The sequence below is a fragment of the Macrobrachium rosenbergii genome, chromosome 15, assembly GCF_040412425.1.
Source record: "Macrobrachium rosenbergii isolate ZJJX-2024 chromosome 15, ASM4041242v1, whole genome shotgun sequence".
Classification (NCBI taxonomy): Eukaryota; Metazoa; Arthropoda; class Malacostraca; order Decapoda; family Palaemonidae; genus Macrobrachium; species Macrobrachium rosenbergii.
Window position 1 is genome coordinate 19,335,820 of NC_089755.1, and position 23,308 is coordinate 19,359,127.

The 23,308-nt window shown below is 37.1% G+C and overlaps 1 protein-coding gene across 3 annotated transcripts in view; it reads right to left on the reverse strand.

The window, feature by feature from the left end:
* The window catches only part of LOC136846453 (aurora kinase-like), a 93,660-nt gene that overhangs the window by 9,284 nt on the left and 61,068 nt on the right, over positions 1-23,308 (reverse strand). For all 3 annotated transcript variants that reach the window (XM_067117228.1, XM_067117230.1, XM_067117229.1), the window contains exon 5: positions 13,122-13,241. In XM_067117228.1, the coding sequence (XP_066973329.1) occupies positions 13,122-13,241 (120 nt within the window). The remainder of the gene's footprint in view (positions 1-13,121; positions 13,242-23,308) is intronic.

Below are 23,308 nucleotides of genomic sequence, written 5' to 3' on the forward strand. Positions count from 1 at the left end.
AGTTTTAAACTCTGTAATTGGTAGTTATTTTGTGTGAAAGCTGAAAGAAACACTGGCTTTTCTTGCTAACACATGGCTGGCATTACGTCGTAATCGCAAATTGTTAGCTGTGAAAAGTGCAAATTGTTTTAAAAATTTGTCATTCCAATTAGAGGTTTAACTAAAAGAAATGTTCCACAATTTATCATTAACGCAGAAAATCTTTTCAGATTATACGATGTCTACAATAATCTAGGCAGCAGCATAGATCAGATTGAGAATAATTTAGACTGGGTAAATAGTGGATGTTGTCTGTAGCCTATAACCTAGGATTTACATATCCTTAAGTGTGAACTAATTAACCTGGATTAGGTAGTAAGATAAGCTACCAAGGACCCTAGGATTAGATAAAAATAATCTGGGCAACACAAAATGGTATCCTAGCTGTAACCTTACAGCTAGTGAATTTCTGTTTAATTATAGGCAATACCCTATACTAGGTTAAGCGAGAACATTTTAAGTAATCTAATTATTAGCTTAAGTAGTATCTCAGACAAGGTAGCCTGGGATTAGATAAAACAATAATCTGGGCTGGACAAAAAAGCAGCCTAGCTATAAGGCTACATATTAGTTAGTTTCTGTTTTATATAGCCTATACATTTAAGGGTGATCTAAATAATTGGGTTAAATTAAGCAATACCATATACTGTACTAGGTTAACCCTTAAACGCCGAGCCTCTATTTACAAAAGTGTCTGCCCTATGCCAGTGGCGTTCGGGAGTTAGCGCCGAAGCGGAAAAAAAGTTTTTTTAAAAAAATCACAGCACGCTTAGTTTTTAAGATTAAGAGTTCATTTTTGGCTCCTTTTTTTGTCATTGCCTGAAGTTTAGTATGCAACCATCAGAAATGAAAAAAAATATTATCATATATAAATAATGAAATATATGACAGCGCAAAAAAAAATTTCATTTATAATTGTATACAAATCACGCTGTGAGCAAAGCTAATGAGTTATTTTTTTTTTCTTTGTATTGTACACTAAATTGCGATGACTTTGGTATATAACAAATAGTAAAATGATCAAAGCAACACAGAGAAAATATTATCACAAAATGATGCATGAATTCATAACGCTCGGACGTAAAAAGTTTTTTTTTTTTTTCAAAAATTCACCATAAATCGAAATATTGTGCTAGAGACTTCCCATTTGTTGCAGAATGAAGGTAAATGATTGAATATTACTAGACTGTAAGTGTTTTAGCTTACAATTGCAGTTTTCGACCATTTCGGTCGAGTTAAATTTGACCGAAGGTTGAAATTTTTTCTATTTATCGTATTTATATGAAAATATTTCAAAACTGATAAAAGCTACAACCATGAGTTATTTTTGGTTGTATTCTACATGAAATTGCACACATTTTCATATATAAACCCATCCACCACCCCGACAAAATGGCATGAGATTTGGGCGAGGGATCATAGTAATAGCAATATTAAAGTAGTTTAACCAGACCACTGTGCTGACTTTCAACTCTTATAGGGCTGGCCCAAAGGATTAGGATAAAATACCACATAGGCTCACGTTCTCATACTGTATTACATACACACAATAAATACATTTACTCCTGCTTCCACACTAAAACGATATGTTAATAAATTCATAATATTAAAAAAAAAAAAAAAAAAAAATTTAATTCGACAACCGCTGTTTTCGTGCTTTTATTATTCAATTATTTTTATATTTTATCTATCAAACCACAGTTCCTCATGAACAACAAAATTGGAAAGACTGAAAATGTGAAAGATTGACAAAATTTCATTTATTGATTTATTCCCAAAAGTTGATAGTCGCTGTTGGTCATACTTTGGACACTCGCATAACACATCTGACCGTTATTGTCACCCTGCACTCTGAGCATTCTGGAGACGAGCCATGTGGGCTGCTCATTAAGTGCCCATGTGTCAGACGAGTATGCCCTATTCCGAGACATGTTAGAATTACTTATGCGTGTCTCTTTCTCTGATATGATGAACTCCATTTTTTAACATTAAGTTTTATTTGTTTGAATTTATTACTTTCAGCTTCTTCATCCCATACATATTCCCATTTATTTATCACACCCTTTTTTGTGTGTTACATAATCAGTAACAGGAATATTCACATTTGATCTTGTCAGGTGGGTTGCTTCTTTGGCCGCATCTTCATTTCCTTTGATCCCTACATGGGCAGGGACCCAACATATTTCTGCATTTTTTCCCATTATCATATAAGTTATGGAGATATAATTTAATTTGTTGTACTATATTATTTTTTTATTTGTAACTGTGAATAGCTTCTATAGGGCTTCTTGAGTCACTAAAAATCACAAAATTATTGAATGATGTTTCTTTAATTATTTTTCTAGCTGATGCACTTCCATACCATTCTTCTGTAAATACCGAAGCATTAATAAGAAGAGAGAACTGATAAGTTTTGTCTTGGGACACTGCAGCATATCCCACTCCGTGTTTTGATTTAGATCCATCTGTATATATTGAGTAATTTGGACCTTTTTGGTTTATAAGCTCTATTATATGTTGTCTATGATGTTCTGGTGTATATGAGTTACTTTTTGATAAATACTTGAGGTGTCTGCAAATTCTCATTTTATTCATTGTCCAGGGAGGTGATTTTACTATTAAAGGCACTTGTATATTTATATTCAGCGACTCAAACAGTCTTCTAGCTCTAATTGGGAAAGGTGGTGGGTGATTATTTATAAATACATCTCTTAATTCAAATAATTTTTTTGTTGGAGAAGCACTTGTCTCAATTCTCAGAGCACTCTTCATTGTTACTAGCTCTCTATGTAAAGATGATTTTGGTGATAATCTAAAGGCTCCTGAGCATATTCCAAGGCCTTCCATGTGAACAGGGTCTAACATTTTCAGCGCTGCATCTAATGCTGAGCCATATACTTCACTTCCATAATCAATGATGGACAGAACTGTTGCTTTATACAGTAGAGTAAGGATATGTCTATCGGCTCCCCAAGTAGTGTTCGATAGTTTTCTAATTAGATTTAATGCTCTTTTACATTTAGATTTTACGTATGTAATGTGGGCTTTCCAGTTCAAGTGAGTATCGAATACTAATCCCAAAAATTTTGCTGTTTGGCCAACTGGTATGGTTTCTGATTTTTTAAGTCTATTTCTTCACCTTTTTTCCACTTTTTATTTTTATAAACATGATTGCCTGAGTTTTATGGAAAATCTTAAGCCTACAGATGAGACCCATTCATCTATTTTTACTGTGCTTTTATTAATGATTTGTTCTGCATGTTTTATTCAAGATGCTGAGTAATATATGGCAAAATCATCCATATACAGGTTACTTTTAATACCAATAGGTAGATTATTACTGATATCATTAATTGCTAAAGAAAACAGTGTGCCACTAAGGACGCTTCCCTGTGAAACACCATTTTCAAGTGGAAATGTTCTAGACAACATCATCAATTCTCACCTGAAAACTGCGATTTGTCAAAAAGTTCCGTATAAACCTAGGTAAATGTCCGTGGATGTTGTTGTTTTGTAAAGTTTTTAATATAGCATACCTCCATGTAGTATCATATGATTTTTCACTGCCAAAAAGACATCCACAGTAATTTGTTTTCATTCAAAACCTCTACGTATATGGTCTTCTAAGTTAGAGAGAGAATCTAATGTAGATCTGTTACACTGTGACTTGAACTGAGTGGGAGTCAAAATTTTATTTTCTCAAATGTGCCATTTTAGTCGAGCATTTACCATTTTCTCTAACAATTTGCATAAGCAGCTTGTTAGAGAGATTGAATTTGCATAAACAGCTTGTTAGAGAGATTGGTCTGTAATTATTTACATTACTGGGATCCTTTCCAGGTTTGGGGACAGGAATTATTATAGCTTTACGCCATTCATCTGGAAATAAATTTCTAAGCCATAAATTATTATAAAACTCTAATAAGAGTGACTTTGCCAAAAGTGATAAGTGGCAGATCATCTCAAAACAAATATTGTCACCTCCAGGAGCAGATTTATTGCTGTTTGAGAGAGCATATTCCAACTCTGACATATTAAATTTTCTATGATAATATATATCTTCTGTTGTTTCAAAATTCATTGCTGTTAATTCTATTTTATTTTTCTTTGTGCGTAAGTGTTCATGTAAATTATCACTACTTACATTTGCTAACTTTTCTCCCATTACAGTACTTATTTCTTTTGGATCAAGTGTTCTTTTCCCATCTTTTATTATGGCATGTCTAGGTGGTTTAACATGGGTACCATTTATTTTCCTGAATTTTTCCCATATTTTTTGTATGAGAGTATTATTAGAGAGGTCTGATACATATTTCCTTCATGAAATGATTCTTCCTTGAATTCCTTTTTTTTTTTTTTAATTTTGCAGATATTTTGTTGTATACGGGTTTTAATGTATCAATTTCTAGTGATAATATAGTCATTTTTTGTAAAGTTCCTCTTAATATCCATAATGTTTTATTTTACTGAACTTTCTATTCAAATTATCTAATCGTCTCCCTACTGTGTGTGTTTTATATTTATTAATTCTGTTAACTTGTTGGACCACCATGGAACTTTGTGTTTTGTTGGATAGGGTTTTGACTTTGGTATTGCTTTATTGGCAGCATTTTGAATTAAATCAAGAAATTTATTAGTTTCATTATGGTCTTTTAAATATTCAAATGGTGGGATATTTCTAGTGTGCATTTCATATCGCTCCCAATCTGCTTTATAAATGTTATAGTGAGGGACATGTTTTGCAGGATTATTTTGTAATAAGGAAATTAATATTAGGAAATGATCACTGGTGTGCAAGCCCTCAACTGTATTCCAATCTAATCTGTCAGCTACACTTGTTGTACAGAGAGTTAAGTCTACTGAGGAAAATGTTCCATGTGATTTTGAAAAATGTGCTAATTTCGTCATCATTTATATAGCACGTGTTGTTTGAATCCATGAACTATTTTACTACCTGTTCTATTTGAGTTTGTACAATTAGCCTACAGTCCCATATTGGGTTGTGAGCATTAAAATCACCTACTATTAATGTAGGTTCCTTGGTATTGTTAGGTAAATCTTCAAGTTTACAAATGTCCTAATTTTAATAGGTTGGTTGTATAAATTATAAATTATGTAATTATCATTTTTTATTTGTATTTTAATACTTGATATTTGCAAGTCAGTAAAATTTACAGGTACTCTGTCATAACATACTTTGTTATGTACATACATAGCAGTACCTTAATTTCCTCCTCCTTCTTCTCCTCCTCTAGATGTAGATACTAATGTATATTTACCTATTGTTGATATTGTTTTGTTGACATGTAAACATAGTATCATTGGTTCATATTCCCTTAGTAATCATTGTATTTCTCCCAAATGTAATCTGGTCTGTAGACCATTTACGTTCCATTGTATAATATAATTATTGACAGTATAACATTTGTAGTGATGTTAGGGAAATTAGACAGAAAGAGAGAGAGAGAACAATGATAATGCTTAATGCTGTTGTTATTGCCGTGAACTAAAGATATGCTGACCGAAGTAAAAACTTGCATGAACTCAAAACAGTGAGCGAGTATATCGGGCCTAAAGCCATAAAACCAATTGTAAAAGTTGGAAACTGTGGCCTCGCGATTAGCTTACCCAAGTCATGAGTCAGCACCGCCAAAAAGCTAACATCAGCCAGCTCTATAACCCCACCTTCAATAGGAGGCATTTTCATGGAAATTCCAGGAAATTGGGGGATGGACAAAGTGATGTACTTCAACATACTCCAATCAAACATTCTAGGGAGGGGTCTTTCACACTCCCTCCTAAGATCATCTCCAATCAAGTCCTCTAAGGAGAGATTTGAATCACACCCACTACAGTCCTTCCCAATCAACTGTTTGAAGGGGAGGCCTTACAGATAAATCCTTCCAATAGGACTAGGAGGAGGTGGAGATTGCAGATAACAAGAAATCCAGGGGTTCAAGAGCCAGGAGAGCAACTGAGGAGAAGCAGGTTCAAGCAATGTCCACCAGGGAGAATACGTCTCCCCTCACTTTTGTGCTCCCCATATAGACTGAGTTGAACTAATTTCACAAGAGTGATTTCGTTTATACCATTGTAACATGTTAAATTTGTACTGATCTTTTATAAACTATATTTCATTATTAAAGTGAAGAAATTACAGAACTTGTCTCTATACGCCTTCCTGAGAGATATGAGTACTTTAGGATAATTTCTCTTCAAAGAACAGACTTTACAACGAAAGAGGCGCTGTGGACACACAGAGGAATCTTGAAGGTAAGAAAGTGGAAGAAGTACAATACGTAAAAGGGACGCATAACACAATGTGTACAAGTGTTACTTTCTTTTTGTGGATCATCAATTTGCATTTTTTCTAATATCCTATTTACAATATCTTTGTGTATGTGTCCAATGCACATACAGCCCTTTTCGTGAGTGTCTAAACTAGTTTCTTTATTTCTGTATCTTATAAAATTTTGTATAGTGTTTGATAAACTGTCCTTTGTTAAGCTTTTGTTGCACAGTTCAACGAAACATTCATTATATCCACATGTGTTTTTGTGTGTCGTTTCTTCCCTCTTGCTGCACCTATTATTGGTGATAGAGTAATCTCTTCTCCCATCACATAATCATTCTTGTCAATGGTTTGTTCCTCTACTATTTCTTTGATGTTCTGGGTATCTGTTTCCATTGGTTTTATTATTACTTTAGGAGATAAAGGTATATTCTTATTTTTTGGTTTATGTTCTTTCTTCAGGTCTCCCACCTCTATTTTAATGGATGTATCTCTAATAATAGTTGGTTTTTTGTTGGCCTCTTTTTTTCTTTAGCTTCTGATTCATCATAACTATCTTCTAATATTTCTGTGGTGCTTGTATTATCTTCTAGTGTTTCCATTTCTCTTAATATCTCAAATGAATTTGAGCAAATATTTGTATACATTTCTTGGTTCTTTGCTATATTAGTGTCTTCTTGCAAAGTTTTATTTTTCTTTGAGATTGATCTATCAGGGTTTTGTTACTCTTATTTATTTCCATTTTTGCTTCATTGTTTGGTCTTACTACAGTAGAAAACGTTCATCTGGTAGCAGGATCATGTATTCCTCCAACTTTTATTCTAATTTGGCCTCTTTTATAGGCCTTCCTGTCCTTCCTTTCCTGAAGTAATTTTAATTCTGTATAGTACATATAATACATACACTACTTAGACATTGTATGGTGATTTTGCCCACAGTTCACACATTTTGGTTCACCACACCACTGTGTGGTTTGTTTGTCAGCTCCACATAAGCACATAGATGTATTACGGCAATTTTTCCTCGTATGTCCATACGTACAACAGTTTTGGCATTGTAGTTGTTTTGGAACATATGGTGTCAGTTCTCTTCTTTGGCACAAGATTTTAATTTTTAAGGGTAATTCATGGCCTTCAAATTTTATCTTTGCTATTCTCGGTGTTTTTCCATTACTCCGTCTACTGGCTATATTGTATTATCGCACTCTTGTACATTGTTGTACCTTTTTTTAAGGGAGTCCAGCAACATATTCTTTTCTATTGCTTCATCATTATCAGGGAGTACTATGGTACCTTGTACACTGTTCATATTGTCATGTTTTTTATATGTACTTTTCCATTATCAATATTTTTTATAGTTAACCCTCTAACGCCGAGCCTCTATTTACAAAAACGTCTCCCGTATGCCAGCGCCGTTCGGGAGTTAGCGCCGAAGCAGAAAAAGTTTTTTTTCAAAAAATCACAGCACACTTAGTTTTTAAGATTAAGAGTTCATTTTTGGCTCCTTTTTTTTGTCATTGCCTGAAGTTTAGTATGCAACCATCAGAAATGAAAAAAAAATATCATTATCATATATAATTTTATACAAATCACGCTGTGAGCAAAACGGTTAAAGCTAACGGGTTATTTTTTTTCTTCATTGTATTGTACACTAAATTGCGATGATTTTGGTATATAACAAATTGTAAAACGATCAAAGCAACACAGAGAAAATACTATCACAAAAATAATGCATGAATTCGTAACGCGCTGACGTAAAAAAATTTTTTTTTTTTTCAAAAATTCACCATAAATCGAAATATTGTGCTAGAGACTTCTTGTTTGTTGAAAAATGAAGCTAATTGATTGAATATTACTAGACTGTAAGTGTTTTTAGCTTACAATTGCAGTTTTCGACCATTTTGGTCGAGTTAAAGTTGACCGAAAGTCGAATTTTTTCTATTTATCGTGATTTATATGAAAATATTTCAAAACTGATAAAAGCTACAACCATGAGCTATTTTCTGTTGTATTCTACATGAAATTGCACACATTTTCATATATAAAAGTTTATGTAACGACTAATATAAAACGGTGCAAACATTACGACAACGTGATGAAAGAATTTCTGAGATGTTCGGCCGAGTTACCGGGCGGATGTAAGGAAAAAGTTTTTTTAAAAAATTCACCATAAATCGAAATATTGTGCTAGAGACTTCCAATTTGTTGCAAAATGAAGGTAAATGATTGAATATTACTAGAATGTAAGAGTTTTAGCTTACAATTGCGTTTTTTACCATTTCGGTCGAGTTAAAGTTGACCAAAGGTTGAAATTTTGGCAGTTATTGTGGTTTATATGAAAATATTTCCAAACTGATAAAAGCTACAACCATGGGTTGTATTTTGCTGTATTTTACATGAAATTGCGCACATTTTCATACATAAAACTTTATGTAACGGCTAATATAAAACAGTGCAAAAATTATGACAAAATGACGAAAGAATTTCTGAAATTTTCAGCTGAGTTACTGTTACTGGGCGTAAGGAAAAAGTTTTTTTTTCAAAATTCACCATAAATTGAAATATTGTGCTAGAGACTTCCAATTTGTTGCAAAATGAAGGTAAATGATTGAATATTACTAGAATGTAAGAGTTTTAGCTTACAATTGCGTTTTTCGACCATTTGGTCGAAGTCAAAGTTGACTGAAGGTTGAAATTTTTGTAGTCGACGTACGGTACGTCCACTCGGCACCCAACAGACAATTTTAGTCGACGTATGATACGTCCAGTCAGCATTTAGGGGTTAAGTAATTTTCTGATTGATTTTTTGTTGTTTCTATCAACCACATCTGATCTTTTATTAGTCTGAATGACATTTCAATCGTTGAATGTCGATTCAACAGGAAGTTTTCTAATTTCAATGCCGATATTTTCTTCTCTGTTTCTAAGGTCAGAAGCGAGTCGAGGTTGGGTCAAGACATTTGCTTTCTTTTTTTTGTTTTGCTTTTCATTGAAGCATAGGGCTCCAGTGCAATTACATTAGTATTTTTTTCTGATTTTTCAAGAGAGAGGTTGTTAGCGGAGGTTCCAGTGGTCATCAACTGTGCTGAGTCGCTACCATCAAAGGGGCCAAGGGTACTTAAATCTTTAGAACCACTAAGCATAAAGACTGAAGTTAAGCAAAAAATAAAAATAAATAAACCTGAAAACCTTAAAAAGATATCATCAGCCTTGCATGGAGTCTATTCCTCCACCAATGGCACAAGTGAGTGCCGACTCCCAAATGTATGCTCCCTACCCTACCCCACAGGGGATGGCACAACATGATTATAGTGGCCCAAGTGTAAGCCAAACCCACTCGCTAGGACTGAGAGTATTACAAGATTACAATCATCCCCACCCTTATCATGTTATGGGCAAACCGGATAGAATGCCGAGAGTCCCATCCCTAGAACCAGACCCCCCTGGAATCCATGGTCTAGCCCTAAAGAATAGTTCCACCTTTGAGCTATCAATCTGATAACTCTCAGGTCCGAACATTATTGGGCAGTTGATGGTTCTACCACAGTTCTCACTATTTAGCTTCGGATATAAACCCATTCCCAACTATGATATCTTTTCCTATTTATCAGGTCCAATAAATTTTAGTAAAAGTGGAAAATTCCACAAAAATTAATCCATACAAATATACAATGGCATATGGAACCCTTGGACTCAAACCTGGGAACAGATTCCTGGGGTTCAAGAGCTCCCTCACCACATCAAGGTGGTCCCATATCGAGGGAGTGGGTGAGGGATCATCCTATATTAACCCTTAAACGCCTATTGGACGTATCAAACGTCGACTAAAATTGTCTGTTGGGTGCCAAGTGGACGTACCGTATGTCGACTACAAAAAATTTCAACCTTCAGTCAACTTTGACTTGACCGAAATGGTCGAAAAACGCAATTGTAAGCTAAAACTCTAACATTCTAGTAATATTCAATCATGTACCTTCATTTTGCAACAAATTGGAAGTCTCTAGCACAATGTTTCGATTTATGGTGAATTTTTGAAAAAAACTTTTTTCTTACGCACAGGCAGTAACTCAGCCGAAAATTTCATAAATTCTTTCGTCATTTTGTCGTAATTTTTGCACTGTTCTATATTAGCCGTTACATAAAGTTTTATATATGAAAATGTGTGCAATTTCATGTACAATACAGCAAAATACAACCCATGGTTGTAGCTTATATCAGTTTGGAAATATTTTCATATAAACCACGATAACTGCCAAAATTTCAACCTTCGGTCAACTTTGACTCGACTGAAATGGTCAAAAAACGCTATTTTAAGCTAAAACTCTTACGATCTAGTAATATTCAATCATTTACCTTAATTTTGCAACCAATTGGAAGTCTCTAGCACAATATTTCGATTTATGGCGAATTTTTTAAAAAACTTTTCCTTATGTCCGCACCAGAAATTCTTTTCAATCACGTTGTCGTAATGTTTGCACTGTTTTATATTAGTCGTTACATAAAGTTTTATATATGGAAATGTGCGCAATTTCATGTAGAATACAACAGAAAATAACTCATGGTTGTAGCTTTTATCAGTTTTGAAATATTTTCATATAAATCACGATAACTGCCAAAATTTCAAGCTTCGTCAACTTTAACTCGACCGAAATGGAAAAAACGCAATTATAAGCTAAAACTCTTACATTCTAGTAATATTCAATCATGTACCTTCATTTTGCAACAAACTGGAAGTCTCTAGCACAATATTTCGATTTATGGTGAATTTCTGGGAAAAAAAAAAAAAAAAAAAAATTTTCCTTACGCTCATGCTGTAACTCGGCCTAACATCTCAGAAATTCTTTCGTCATGTTGTTGTAATGTTTGCATTGTTTTACATTAGTCGTTACATAAACTTTTATATATGAAAATGTGCGCAATTTCATGTAGAATACAACAGAAAATAGCTCATGGTTGTAGCTTTTATCAGTTTTGAAATATTTTCACATAAATCATGATAACTGCCAAAATTTCAACCTTGGTCAACTTTAACTCGACCAAATGGTCAAAACACAATTGTAAGCTAAAACTCTTACATTCTAGTAATATTCAATCGTTTAACTTCATTTTGCAATAAATTGGAAGTCTCTAGCACAATATTTCGATTTATGGTGAATTCTTAAAAAAAACATTCTCCTTACGTCTGCGCGGTAACTCGGCCGAACATCTCAGAAATTCTTTCGTCTCGTCGTCGTAATATTTGCACCGCTTTATATTAGTCATTACATAAAGTTTTATACATGAAAATGTGCGCGATTTCATGTAGAATACAACAGAAAATAACTCATGGTTGTAGCTTTTATCAGTTTTGAAATATTTCCATATAAATCACGATAAATAGAAAAAATTCGACTTTCGGTCAACTTTAACTCGACCGAAATGGTCGAAAACTGCAATTGTAAGCTAAAACACTTACAGTCTAGTAATATTCAATCAATTAGCTTCATTTTTTCAACAAACGGAAGTCTCTAGCACAATATTTTGATTTATGGTGAAAAAAAAAAAAAAAAAAAAAAAAAAAAATTACGTCTGCGTGTTACGAATTCATGCATCATTTTGTGATAATATTTTCTCTGTGTTGCTTTGATCGTTTTAAAATTTGTTATATACCAAAATCATCGCAATTTAGTGTACAATACAACTAAAAAAAAAATTAACTCATTAGCTTTAACCGTTTTGCTTACAGCGTGATTTGTATACAATTATATACGATCCTTTTTTTTTTCGCTGTCATATATTCCAATATTTATATATGATAATGATATTTTTTCAATTCTGATGGTTGCATACTAAACTTCAGGCAATGACAAAAAAAAAAAAAAAAAAAAAAAAAAAAAAAAGAGCCAAAAATGAACTCTTAATCTTAAAAACTAAGCGTGCTGTGATTTTTTTAAAAAAACTTTTTTTCCGCTCTGGCGCTAACTCACCGAACGCCGCCGGCATACGGGAGACGTTTTTGTAAATAGGGCTTCGGCGTTAAAGGGTTAACCAACTGAAAGTAATGGCGTCCTGATCTCTTACCAGTCTGTTTGTTGACAATACGGCGGACTGCGCATACGCAACAATCACTTCCTCTTCTAGCAGGTTTGACAAAGGAAAGAGCCAGGGTACAGCTTTGCTGTAAGATAAAGTAAAGAGCCCTCTTATCTTTGAGTCCATTACATACTCCATCATGTGTCATAGTGTTTATCATTATGACACAATACCTGGCCACGAGACCAACTTAAAGAGAATGCTTTGGTATTAGTTTGGTCACCATGGAGCTCTGACAGACCCATGGAAGGTAACTCCTTTAGGACTCAACAGTGACTGCCAAAAACAGGTTTTTCCCACTTCAAAACCTGCTTTTTCAATGTCTTGAATCATTAAGAATGAATTCTCCACTACTGTATTCTTTTAAGCATAGAAATTTTGTCAGCCATAAGAGACCATGTACACCCTTTGTTCATGCAAACTACTCACAAGAAAAAAATTTCTTTGTAGTTTTTTATACCTGTTGAGTGTCAAAAAAACTTTAGTACTGTAGTGGGTTTAACAAGTTCTGTTCTAAAAAAGTTAAGAAATATTACAAATATTAAAATGAGGATTAACAAACACTTGGAAATAAAAGGCTACAGATACATATACAAAATAAACTATACAAAAATTTTAAGTCTAGCTTACCACACCAATATTTCATTGTCTCAACCTAAATGTGAAACCAATACTCAAAGGAAGTAATAACACAAATTTCTTTGGAAAGGAGGTCTTACTTTGATGACGGAGCATGGACTGACCATCCGAAATCTGCAATTTTTAAATCGCCTCTCAAGTTAAGAAGTAGGTTTTCTGGTTTAATGTCACGATGGATAACCTTTTTCGTGTGGCAGTATCTGAAAAGAGAAATACAAAAGTTCTCTCCATCTTAAACAAACACGATTACTGCCAGCAATCTACCTCAAACTGAGATACATATTTTTTCAATAACTAACTTACGGACATACAGGTATTTGCCCAGTTACGATGGGGTTACATTACAAAAACTCCATCGTTTCTTAGAGAAGAAAAACTTGAAATTAGCCTACTCTACACTAGGGTATACAGTACAATTTATACATATGCAGTAGCCTGGCCTACACTATACCCACAACCTACCATGGTTTTGTGACCATTAATGTATTTTTATACAGCAACTTTCTCACCAGTTGTTACCATGTTGTACTGTATTACCATACACAAGATAAAAATGTGTGGGCTGTGTAAACTATAGAACTAGGCTAGCCCAGGTGTTACACTCATAGTATCCATTTGGAAAAGTCAAATAGGCTATTACAGCTGTATTTAAGGTAAAGGTAATGGTAATGAAACTTATTTTACTTACAGAATCCATTTATACTGTATTATTATATTGATATATTGCCATCGTAATATGTGGCAAAAAAGGGATTCTCAGAATCAGCCAATTCAGCCTACTACCAAAAGAATTAGGAAAATAATTTTTTAGCTGCTAAAAAAAGAATGTTTTAATGGAATTATTTTTATTTTTTAACAAATGTACAATGGGTATATAAAAGTAAATTAACATACTTGTTAATTTAAAATCAGTAAAATCCCTCACAAATCAGAAAACAGCTGTTTCCCGCCAATTCGTTTGTTTACCAGTGTAAACTACCTCGGTTCTCTCTCTCAGTAGTGTGCATATCTTTTCATGAAATACAAATTACTGTATCACAAAATTACGAAACCAAATCTATAAAGTTCATGACACCTCTGAAACGATGGTTTTTTTGGAAACTCACCCCATCGTAGGTAGGATAATACTTGTATATGCATTTTTTTTTTTTTAACTATCAAAATAGCAATTCTAAGTATTTTTAGAAGGGTTTTAAGTAATTGTGGATTTTAGCTATTCACGGGGGTGTGTGGTACACATCCCCCACGAATACAGGGGGTTTACTGCATACATATCCTTTCATGATATGTCCATAAACATAAAACTCCCAGAAGTTCACAACGCCATCGTACACTGCTGCCTGTGCCCGTCACGTGTGAAATTTAAAATAATTCCAATATTGTTGTATCAGTATTGCTTCATAACTTTGAAACCATTGCAACTGCTAACCCCAACGGAAACTTGATTTATCATAAAATCACAATTTTTTAAAGTATATTGTATTTTTCCTAACTATACAAACCTGAGGTCCTTTACATTAAGAATTACTTACGGCGAAGCTGGAAATGGCCGTTAAATTTTTTAACAAGGTGGTTAGGCAGTAACTACCATCCGGTAGGGGGGAATACCTGCCTGCCCGGATGTAAACATTCCCGTTTGCCTTTTGGCCCAGGTTTCAGATTGAAGGGTGGCATGAGGTGGGCATAAAATTGTAATGTAAAGGACCTAAGGTTTGTATAGTTAGGAAAAATGCAATTTACTTTGAAAAATTGTGATTTGTTCCTACTGTACACAATATACACACCATCGGTCCTTTACATTAGGAAGGCTCACTAGTTGGAGGGAGGAATCTGAGTGAGTCTCTTTGAACTGACTGGAGTTCTGCACACCTGGATTACTCCTCCTGGTTGAAAGAGTGAGGAGGAGTACCATGCCTCTGACATATTGATCGGAGTATAGTAACTGCAAGATCAAATGTGAAACATCTAGACCTTTTCGATTTTTCGAGTGAGTGAGTCATAACTCGTATGAAAGCAGGCTGAGAAGAATCTAAAGGGTCGAACCCTGAAAAAGGGTTTCCCTTACTGCCAGGGTCTCCTTCCTCCCCTTGCTAGAGGAAAGAGTGGAATTACTTCTATGGTTCTAGAGAAAAATAAAATGGGTCTCCGATGTGTAGACTTACCGCATCAGACACCAGTTCCAGCAAGTGTCGGTTCGAGTCCCATTCTCAGCCCGAACGAAGAGACAAAGTAGGACAAGGAAGGAGGAGGAGGAGAGGCCAATCATTCTTGGAATCCTTCTCACTTCCTGAACCATACACCTTAGGCAAAATGCTACCTGTCCTCTTGAAGGAGCCGGGTAAGAAAACACAACTTGTTGAGCAGCCACCAAAGGACCAAGGAAGAAAGTTTGAAGGGCCTGTGGCCAAAGACCCGAAGGCAGAAGACATAAATGTGGTCTAATGAAACCACATCTTGCTTCCAGACCGACAGAATCTTCCAAAATGTGAGGGATGGACCAGGCCACTGACTTTACGAGCTCTCGGGTGGAGTGTACAGGTGTCATCGTTGCCAGCTGTAGGGTACATCCTTCCAATCACCTCATGAAGCCAGAAGAAAGAAAGAAAGACGTGTCCTTAGACACTTCTTTCTTGGGAGAAGTCACTGCTAGCAAAACAGTTGACGACATCCAGGTTAGGGATGTCGAGCCTTTTTGGAAAGTACCGCAGCACCCTAACAGGACAAATTTGCTCTTGATCTGGGTCATTAATTACATATACAAAGTCCAGGGAGGAGAAGATCAAGGACGACTCGAACCTGGCAAATAAATGCCGACAGATTTGGAGTCCGCTACAACATCCGAGATAGAGTCGAGGCATTGATCTCCATCCCCTGTAGGTCCATGAAGATCGGCCATACTCTACGCCAAGGCGGAGCGAGATGAGAATTGGTCTTGAGAGGCAGATCTCTGTTTGATAACTCTTACAAGGGTGCGTGCAAAGCACGAGACAGGAACCCTAAACGAGAGCCACATGCCACCCAGGGACCTGAGGCCCCTGGGATGGCAAGACCAATAGAAGCTTCTCATCAGTATCTAAATCTCAACTGAGGAGAAAAAGGCTACTTTCAGTTGGAAGACTAGGAGAGACAGGGCCAACTTCCTTTACAACTGAATTGGAGAGAAGCAACCCTTGGCAGAGGAGACAAGGAAGTCCGCAACCTTCTGAAGAGCAGCTTTGACCAGAGAAAAAGTCCTGTCAACGACATCAACCAGCCAAGAAGGCTACAATCCCTGGGTAGTTCGGCAGAGGATAAGAGATACCCAGCTATCTCCATTGCCGCTCGGCAAGAAGCCTATGCTTGCAAGGGAAGCCATATAGTCTCTAGTCGTGAAGGGACAGGGATTGTGCTGCCTGAGGAACCGCTTCATGTGTCACTGACACAGAAGGTCGGGTCAGGGAGGAACTCTTCTCGGTGCCTCGGAAGCAGAGCTAGCAGGTCAGGCAAAAGGCGAAGTCTTCCAGCATTCATCTAAATTTGTGGTGAACGACACTTGCTGAACATCTTGCAAATTAGATAAATACGAAGGGAAGATGAAGACATCAAGGTTGTCCCTCTGTTTCAGCATGCATTACCGTAGCGGTCCGTGGGTCTGTCCCCGTCACTTGATGCCAGAGGCTAAGCTTGTCTGCCAATATATCCCATTGCCTGATGACTCTACGAAGTGCACCAAAGTTCACTCGAGCACCCGCAGTCAAGTCAAAGAAATATGAGGGAAACGAGACCCTCTTGTTTGCTGAAATATGCCACTTTGTGGTGTTGTTGCCTAACAACCCCACAGAGTATCTCTAAAAACCAATCCTGAAACTCTGGGAGGGTCAGGAAACTGCCTGGAGTTCCAGGATGTTGATAAGAAGATACTTATCGTCTTGGTCACACACCTTGAAGACAATTGTCTTACAAGTGTGAGCCTATTCCCTGGTCGGTGCATCTAAGAACAGAAGCATGTCTCAAGGATAATACGCGAACATATTCAGAGATTCCTGCTGATCAAGCACCAGCCTAAATCCTCCATCATCCTTCAAGAGATGAAAGGATTAAGAACTGGGAGCAGATATCCTTCATTCTCTATGAAGAGAATCAAAGGCAAAACTGCCCAAGGGGACAGCTTCTGCAGTGACGGCAGGACATGGAAGACGACTAGCTCTAGCTGGCCTGGCCACTCCCGATTATTATTATTATTAAAAAAGTTTAACCAGACCACTGAGCTGACTATCAGCTTTCATAGGTCTGGCCCGAAGGATTTGGATGAAATGACTGCTTCTTTAGCTGCTTTATCAGCCTCTTCATTTCCTTTAATCCCTACATGGGAAGGGATCCAGCATATTTCAATATTTTTTCCATCATTATACAATTTATGGAGTGAAAACTTAATTTGTTGTGAAAAATTTTTTTGATTATAGCTTTGAATGGCTTCTACAGCGCTTCTGGAGTCGCTATAAATGACAAAATTATTAAATGAGGTTTCTTTATTTTCATGGCTGATGCTATTGCATCATAACTCAGCTGTAAATACTGAGGCATTATTTGGTAGAGAGAACTGATACGCTTTGTCTTGGAATACTGTAGCACATCCCACTTTGTCTTGGAATACTGCAGCACATCCCACTTTGTCTTGGAATACTGCAGCACATCCCACTTTGTCTTGGAATACTGCAGCACATCCCACTTTGTCTTGGAATACTGCAGCACATCCCACTTTGTCTTGGAATGCAGCACTTCTGTTCTTGGAATCCCACTTTGTCAGGAACATGCAGCACATCCCACTTTGTCTTGGAATACTGCAGCACATCCCACTTTGTCTTGGAATACTGCAACACATCCCACTTTGTCTTGGAATACTGCAGCACATCCCACTTTGTCTTGGAATACTGCAGCACATCCCACTTTGTCTTGGAATACTGCAGCATCCCATCTTTGTCTTGGAATACTGCAGCACATCCCACTTTGTCTTGGAATACTGCAGCACATCCCACTTTGTCTTGGAATACTGCAGCACACATCCCACTTTGTCTTGGAATACTGCAGCACATCCCACTTTGTCTTGGAATACTGCAGCACATCCCACTTTGTCTTGGAATACTGCAGCACATCCCACTTTGTCTTAAGAATACTGCAGCACATCCCACTTTGTCTTGGAATACTGCAGCACATCCCACTTTGTCTTGGAATACTGGCAGCACATCCCACTTTGTCTTTACTGCAGCACATCCCACTTGTCTTGGAATACTGCAGCACATCCCACTTTGTCTTGGAATACTGCAGCACATCCCACTTTGTCTTGGAATACTTTGTCTTGGAATACTGCACATCCCACTTTGTCTTGGAATACTCAGCACATCCCACTTTGCACATCCCACTTTGTCTTGGAATACTGCAGCACATCCCACTTTGTCTTGGAATACTGCAGCACATCCCACTTTGTCTTGGAATACTGCAGCACATCCCACTTTGTCTTGGAATACTGCAGCACATCCCACTTTGTCTTGGAATACTGCACATGCTTTGTGTTCAGCAGCACATCCCACTTTGTCTTGGAATACTGCAGCACATCCCCACACATTTGTCTTGGAATACTGCAGCACATCCCACTTTGTCTTGGAATACTGCAGCACATCCACTTTGTCTTGGAATACTGCAGCACATCCCACTTTGTCTTGGAATACTGCAGCACATCCCACTTTGTCTTGGAATACTGCAGCACATCCCACTTTGTCTTGGAATACTGCAGCACATCCCACTTTGTCTTGGAATACTGCAGCACATCCCACTTTGTCTTGGAATACTGCAGCACATCCCACTTTGTCTTGGAATACTGCAGCACATCCCACTTTGTCTTGGAATACTGCAGCACATCCCACTTTGTCTTGGAATACTGCAGCACATCCCACTTTGTCTTGGAATACTGCAGCACACCCCACTTTGTCTTGGAATACTGCAGCACATCCCACTTTGTCTTGGAATACTGCAGCACATCCCACTTTGTCTTGGAATACTGCAGCACATCCCACTTTGTCTTGGAATACTGCAGCACATCCCACTTTGTCTTGGAATACTGCAGCACATCCCACTTTGTCTTGGAATACTGCAGCACATCTCACTTTGTCTTGGAATACTGCAGCACATCCCACTTTGTCTTGGAATACTGCAGCACATCCCACTTTGTCTTGGAATACTGCAGCACATCCCACTTTGTCTTGGAATACTGCAGCACATCCCACTTTGTCTTGGAATACTGCAGCACATCCCACTTTGTCTTGGAATACTGCAGCACATCCCACTTTGTCTTGGAATACTGCAGCACATCCCACTTTGTCTTGGAATACTGCAGCACATCCCACTTTGTCTTGGAATACTGCAGCACATCCCACTTTGTCTTGGAATACTGCAGCACATCCACTTTGTCTTGGAATACTGCAGCACATCCCACTTTGTCTTGGAATACTGCAGCACAATCCCACTTTGTCTTGGAATACTGCAGCACCCCACTTTGTCTTGGAATACTGCAGCACACCCCACTTTGTCTTGGAATACTGCAGCACACCCCACTTTGTCTTGGAATACTGCAGCACATCCCACTTTGTCTTGGAATACTGCAGCACATCCCACTTTGTCTTGGAATACTGCAGCACATCCCACTTTGTCTTGGAATACTGCAGCACATCCCACTTTGTCTTGGAATACTGCAGCACATCCCACTTTGTCTTGGAATACTGCAGCACATCCCACTTTGTCTTGGAATACTGCAGCACATCCCACTTTGTCTTGGAATACTGCAGCACATCCACTTTGTCTTGGAATACTGCAGCACATCCCACTTTGTCTTGGAATACTGCAGCACATCCCACTTTGTCTTGGAATACTGCAGCACATCCCACTTTGTCTTCTTGGCACAATACTGCAGCACATCCCACTTTGTCTTGGAATACTGCAGCACATCCCACTTTGTCTTGGAATACTGCAGCACATCCCACTTTGTCTTGGAATACTGCAGCACATCCCACTTTGTCTTGGAATACTGCAGCACATCCCACTTTGTCTTGGAATACTGCAGCACATCCCACTTTGTCTTGGAATACTGAGCACATCCCACTTTGTCTTGGAATACTGCAGCACATCCCACTTTGTCTTGGAATACTGCAGCACATCCCACTTTGTCTTGGAATACTGCAGCACATCCCACTTTGTCTTTGTAATACTGCAGCACATCTCACTTTGTCTTGGAATACTGCAGCACATCCCACTTTGTCTTGGAATACTGCAGCACATCCCACTTTGTCTTGGAATACTGCAGCACACCCCACTTTGTCTTGGAATACTGCAGCACATCCCACTTTGTCTTGGAATACTGCAGCACATCCCACTTTGTCTTGGAATACTGCAGCACATCCCACTTTGTCTTGGAATACTGCAGCACATCCCACTTTGTCTTGGAATACTGCAGCACATCCCACTTTGTCTTGGAATACTGCAGCACATCCCACTTTGTCTTGGAATACTGCAGCACATCCCACTTTGTCTAGGAATACTGCAGCACATCCCACTTTGTCTTGGAATACTGCAGCACATCCCACTTTGTCTAGGAATACTGCAGCACATCCCACTTTGTCTTGGAATACTGCAGCACATCTCACTTTGTCTTGGAATACTGCAGCACATCCCACTTTGTCTTGGAATACTGCAGCACATCCCACTTTGTCTTGGAATACTGCAGCACATCCCACTGTCTTGGAATACTGCAGCACATCTCACTTTGTCTTGGAATACTGCAGCACATCCCACTTTGTCTTGGAATACTGCAGCACATCCCACTTTGTCTTGGAATACTGCAGCACATCCCACTTTGTCTTGGAATACTGCAGCACATCCCACTTTGTCTTGGAATACTGCAGCACATCCAACTCCGTATTGTGACTTAGATCCGTCGGTGTATATTGTGTAATGTGGACCTTTTAACATTATGTTTTACTGTATGTTGTCTATGGTGTTCTGGGGTATATGAATAACTTTTTGATAAATATCTTAAGTGTACAAATTCTCATTTTATTCGTTCTCCAAGCATGGATAGATGTATGATATTTAGGGCAAAAGCCCAGGCACTGGGGCCAAGAAAGCCATTCAGCGCCGTAATGAGGAGAAAATAAATTATGTTAAGGTTATGAATTCATGAAGGAAATGATTAACAAATAAAATGAAGTGGTTAGACCAATAAATAAAGGTATGAAGTTTAATGAATGATATGACATATGCAGTAAATCCCCTGTGTTCACAGTCTCATGATTCGCGGACTCACATATTCATGGATTTCTTTGTGGAACGTATCTACCCATTATTCGTGGAAAATTCGCCCGTTCGCAGAATTTTTCACCGAGAAATATTCACTAATTACTATATTTTCATCTCATTTTCATGACTAAATGCACTTTTTATGATAAAACTATTAAAATACTCAGGTAATGCTCGAGTTACGATAATTCGATTTTGCAATGGGGTAAGCAGTTAATACCGACAGACAATATTACTGACAAAATACTTTCAAATTTTGCGCAGGTGCAGGTATCGAGAGAGACCAGATTACAATGACAATTTTTCCTCCATCTCTTTGTCCCACCTTCTAGATAAAAAAGTAAAAAAGAATGATAAAAGTATTGTTAGTAACGATATACACCTGTGTAAATGCGTACAGCCATAAACAACAGACCGAGAAACTGTTGTTTTGCTTATAACCAAATCGGATAACAACAGCCACTTACCTGGCATTTCAACCATCGTACAGTAATAAACAATTACCGTAGCTTATAGCGCAAATGATGTTAAGCAGAATAGGACTGATATATTTTTACATTACAGCGGACCCCTTGTATTCGCGGGGGATGGGTACCACACACCCCCGTGAATAGCTAAAATCTGTGAATACTTAAAACCCCTCTAAAAACACTTAGAACTGCCCATTTTGATAGTTTAAACACAAGAAAAACCCTGTAAAAATGCTTATACCTGAGTATTTTAATAGTTTTATCACAAAAAGTGCATTTATTCATGAAAATATGAAAATACAGTAATTAGTGAATATTTCTTGGTGAAAAATACCGCGAATGGGCGAATTTTCTGCAAATAATGGGTAGATATGTTCCATAGAGGAACCCGCGAATCGTGAGAACGTGAATACGGGGTTTTACTGTATACCTTTATTCGGTATGGATAAAAGATTGTCACAGAAATTTACTGCTAAATTTACACTACAAGTTGTAGCTGAAGCTGAGAAAACAATGTTCAAGCTGCTAATGACTATACTGTAAATTATTGTGCATCGGCAACATGGATGAAACTCGATCGTAATTAAAATTGGAGAAAGTATTTTAATCAAAACTACTGGGCATGCAAGAACACACAAATACGTAAAGCTCGTATTATGATGAAATCAAGTGAAAATAGCAAACGGAATCTTGAATTTTTTTTACACAAAAACATCCCCAAACGTCCATCATCATCTATTAACAAAAATAACAGATAAAAGTAATTTCACAACGAGACCTATTTCAGTTATATTCCAACTTAAAAACACTTCGTATAATGAAAAATAACCTTGCCCCATATAAATAAAGTATCTAGAGATTCATTTATGCTGTCTAGAAGCAAGAAAAGTGCTCTGAACTGAATTAAATATGGCGAAATAAACACACACAAACGATTTCCAAACCAAAACATTAAATGATCGCTTTGACCGCAATTTATAATACAAAAGCAATATAAGAATATATACATTATTATTGGATACAGTGAATTAAGGCCTAACATTTCAAAAGATGCATATTCGTTATGTTGACGTTTGTTTTGTAAATTACGACGTGAATACAGAGTACAGTATAATGTAGGCTACGCTACCGTATATGTATACAATATACTACAGTATAGTGTAGGGCTGTAGGCTAAGCTAATTCTTGTTATTCAATTTCTCTTTGCACTGAATTATCATAAGTCACTTTGCATGAACCTCCAGAATTAGCTGATATTAATAACTAATATACTGTGTATGTATAGAGTATACTTTATAGCGTAGGCTAAGCTACCATATATGTATACATGGTAACAGATACCCTAGTGTAAGCTAGGCTATGTTTGAGATACGGTTTGGTATTTCTTACATTTTTTCTAACAAACGATGGCTTTTTTTGGAACCTAACCCCATCGTCAGTAGGATAATACCTGTATAAGCATTTTTAGTTTG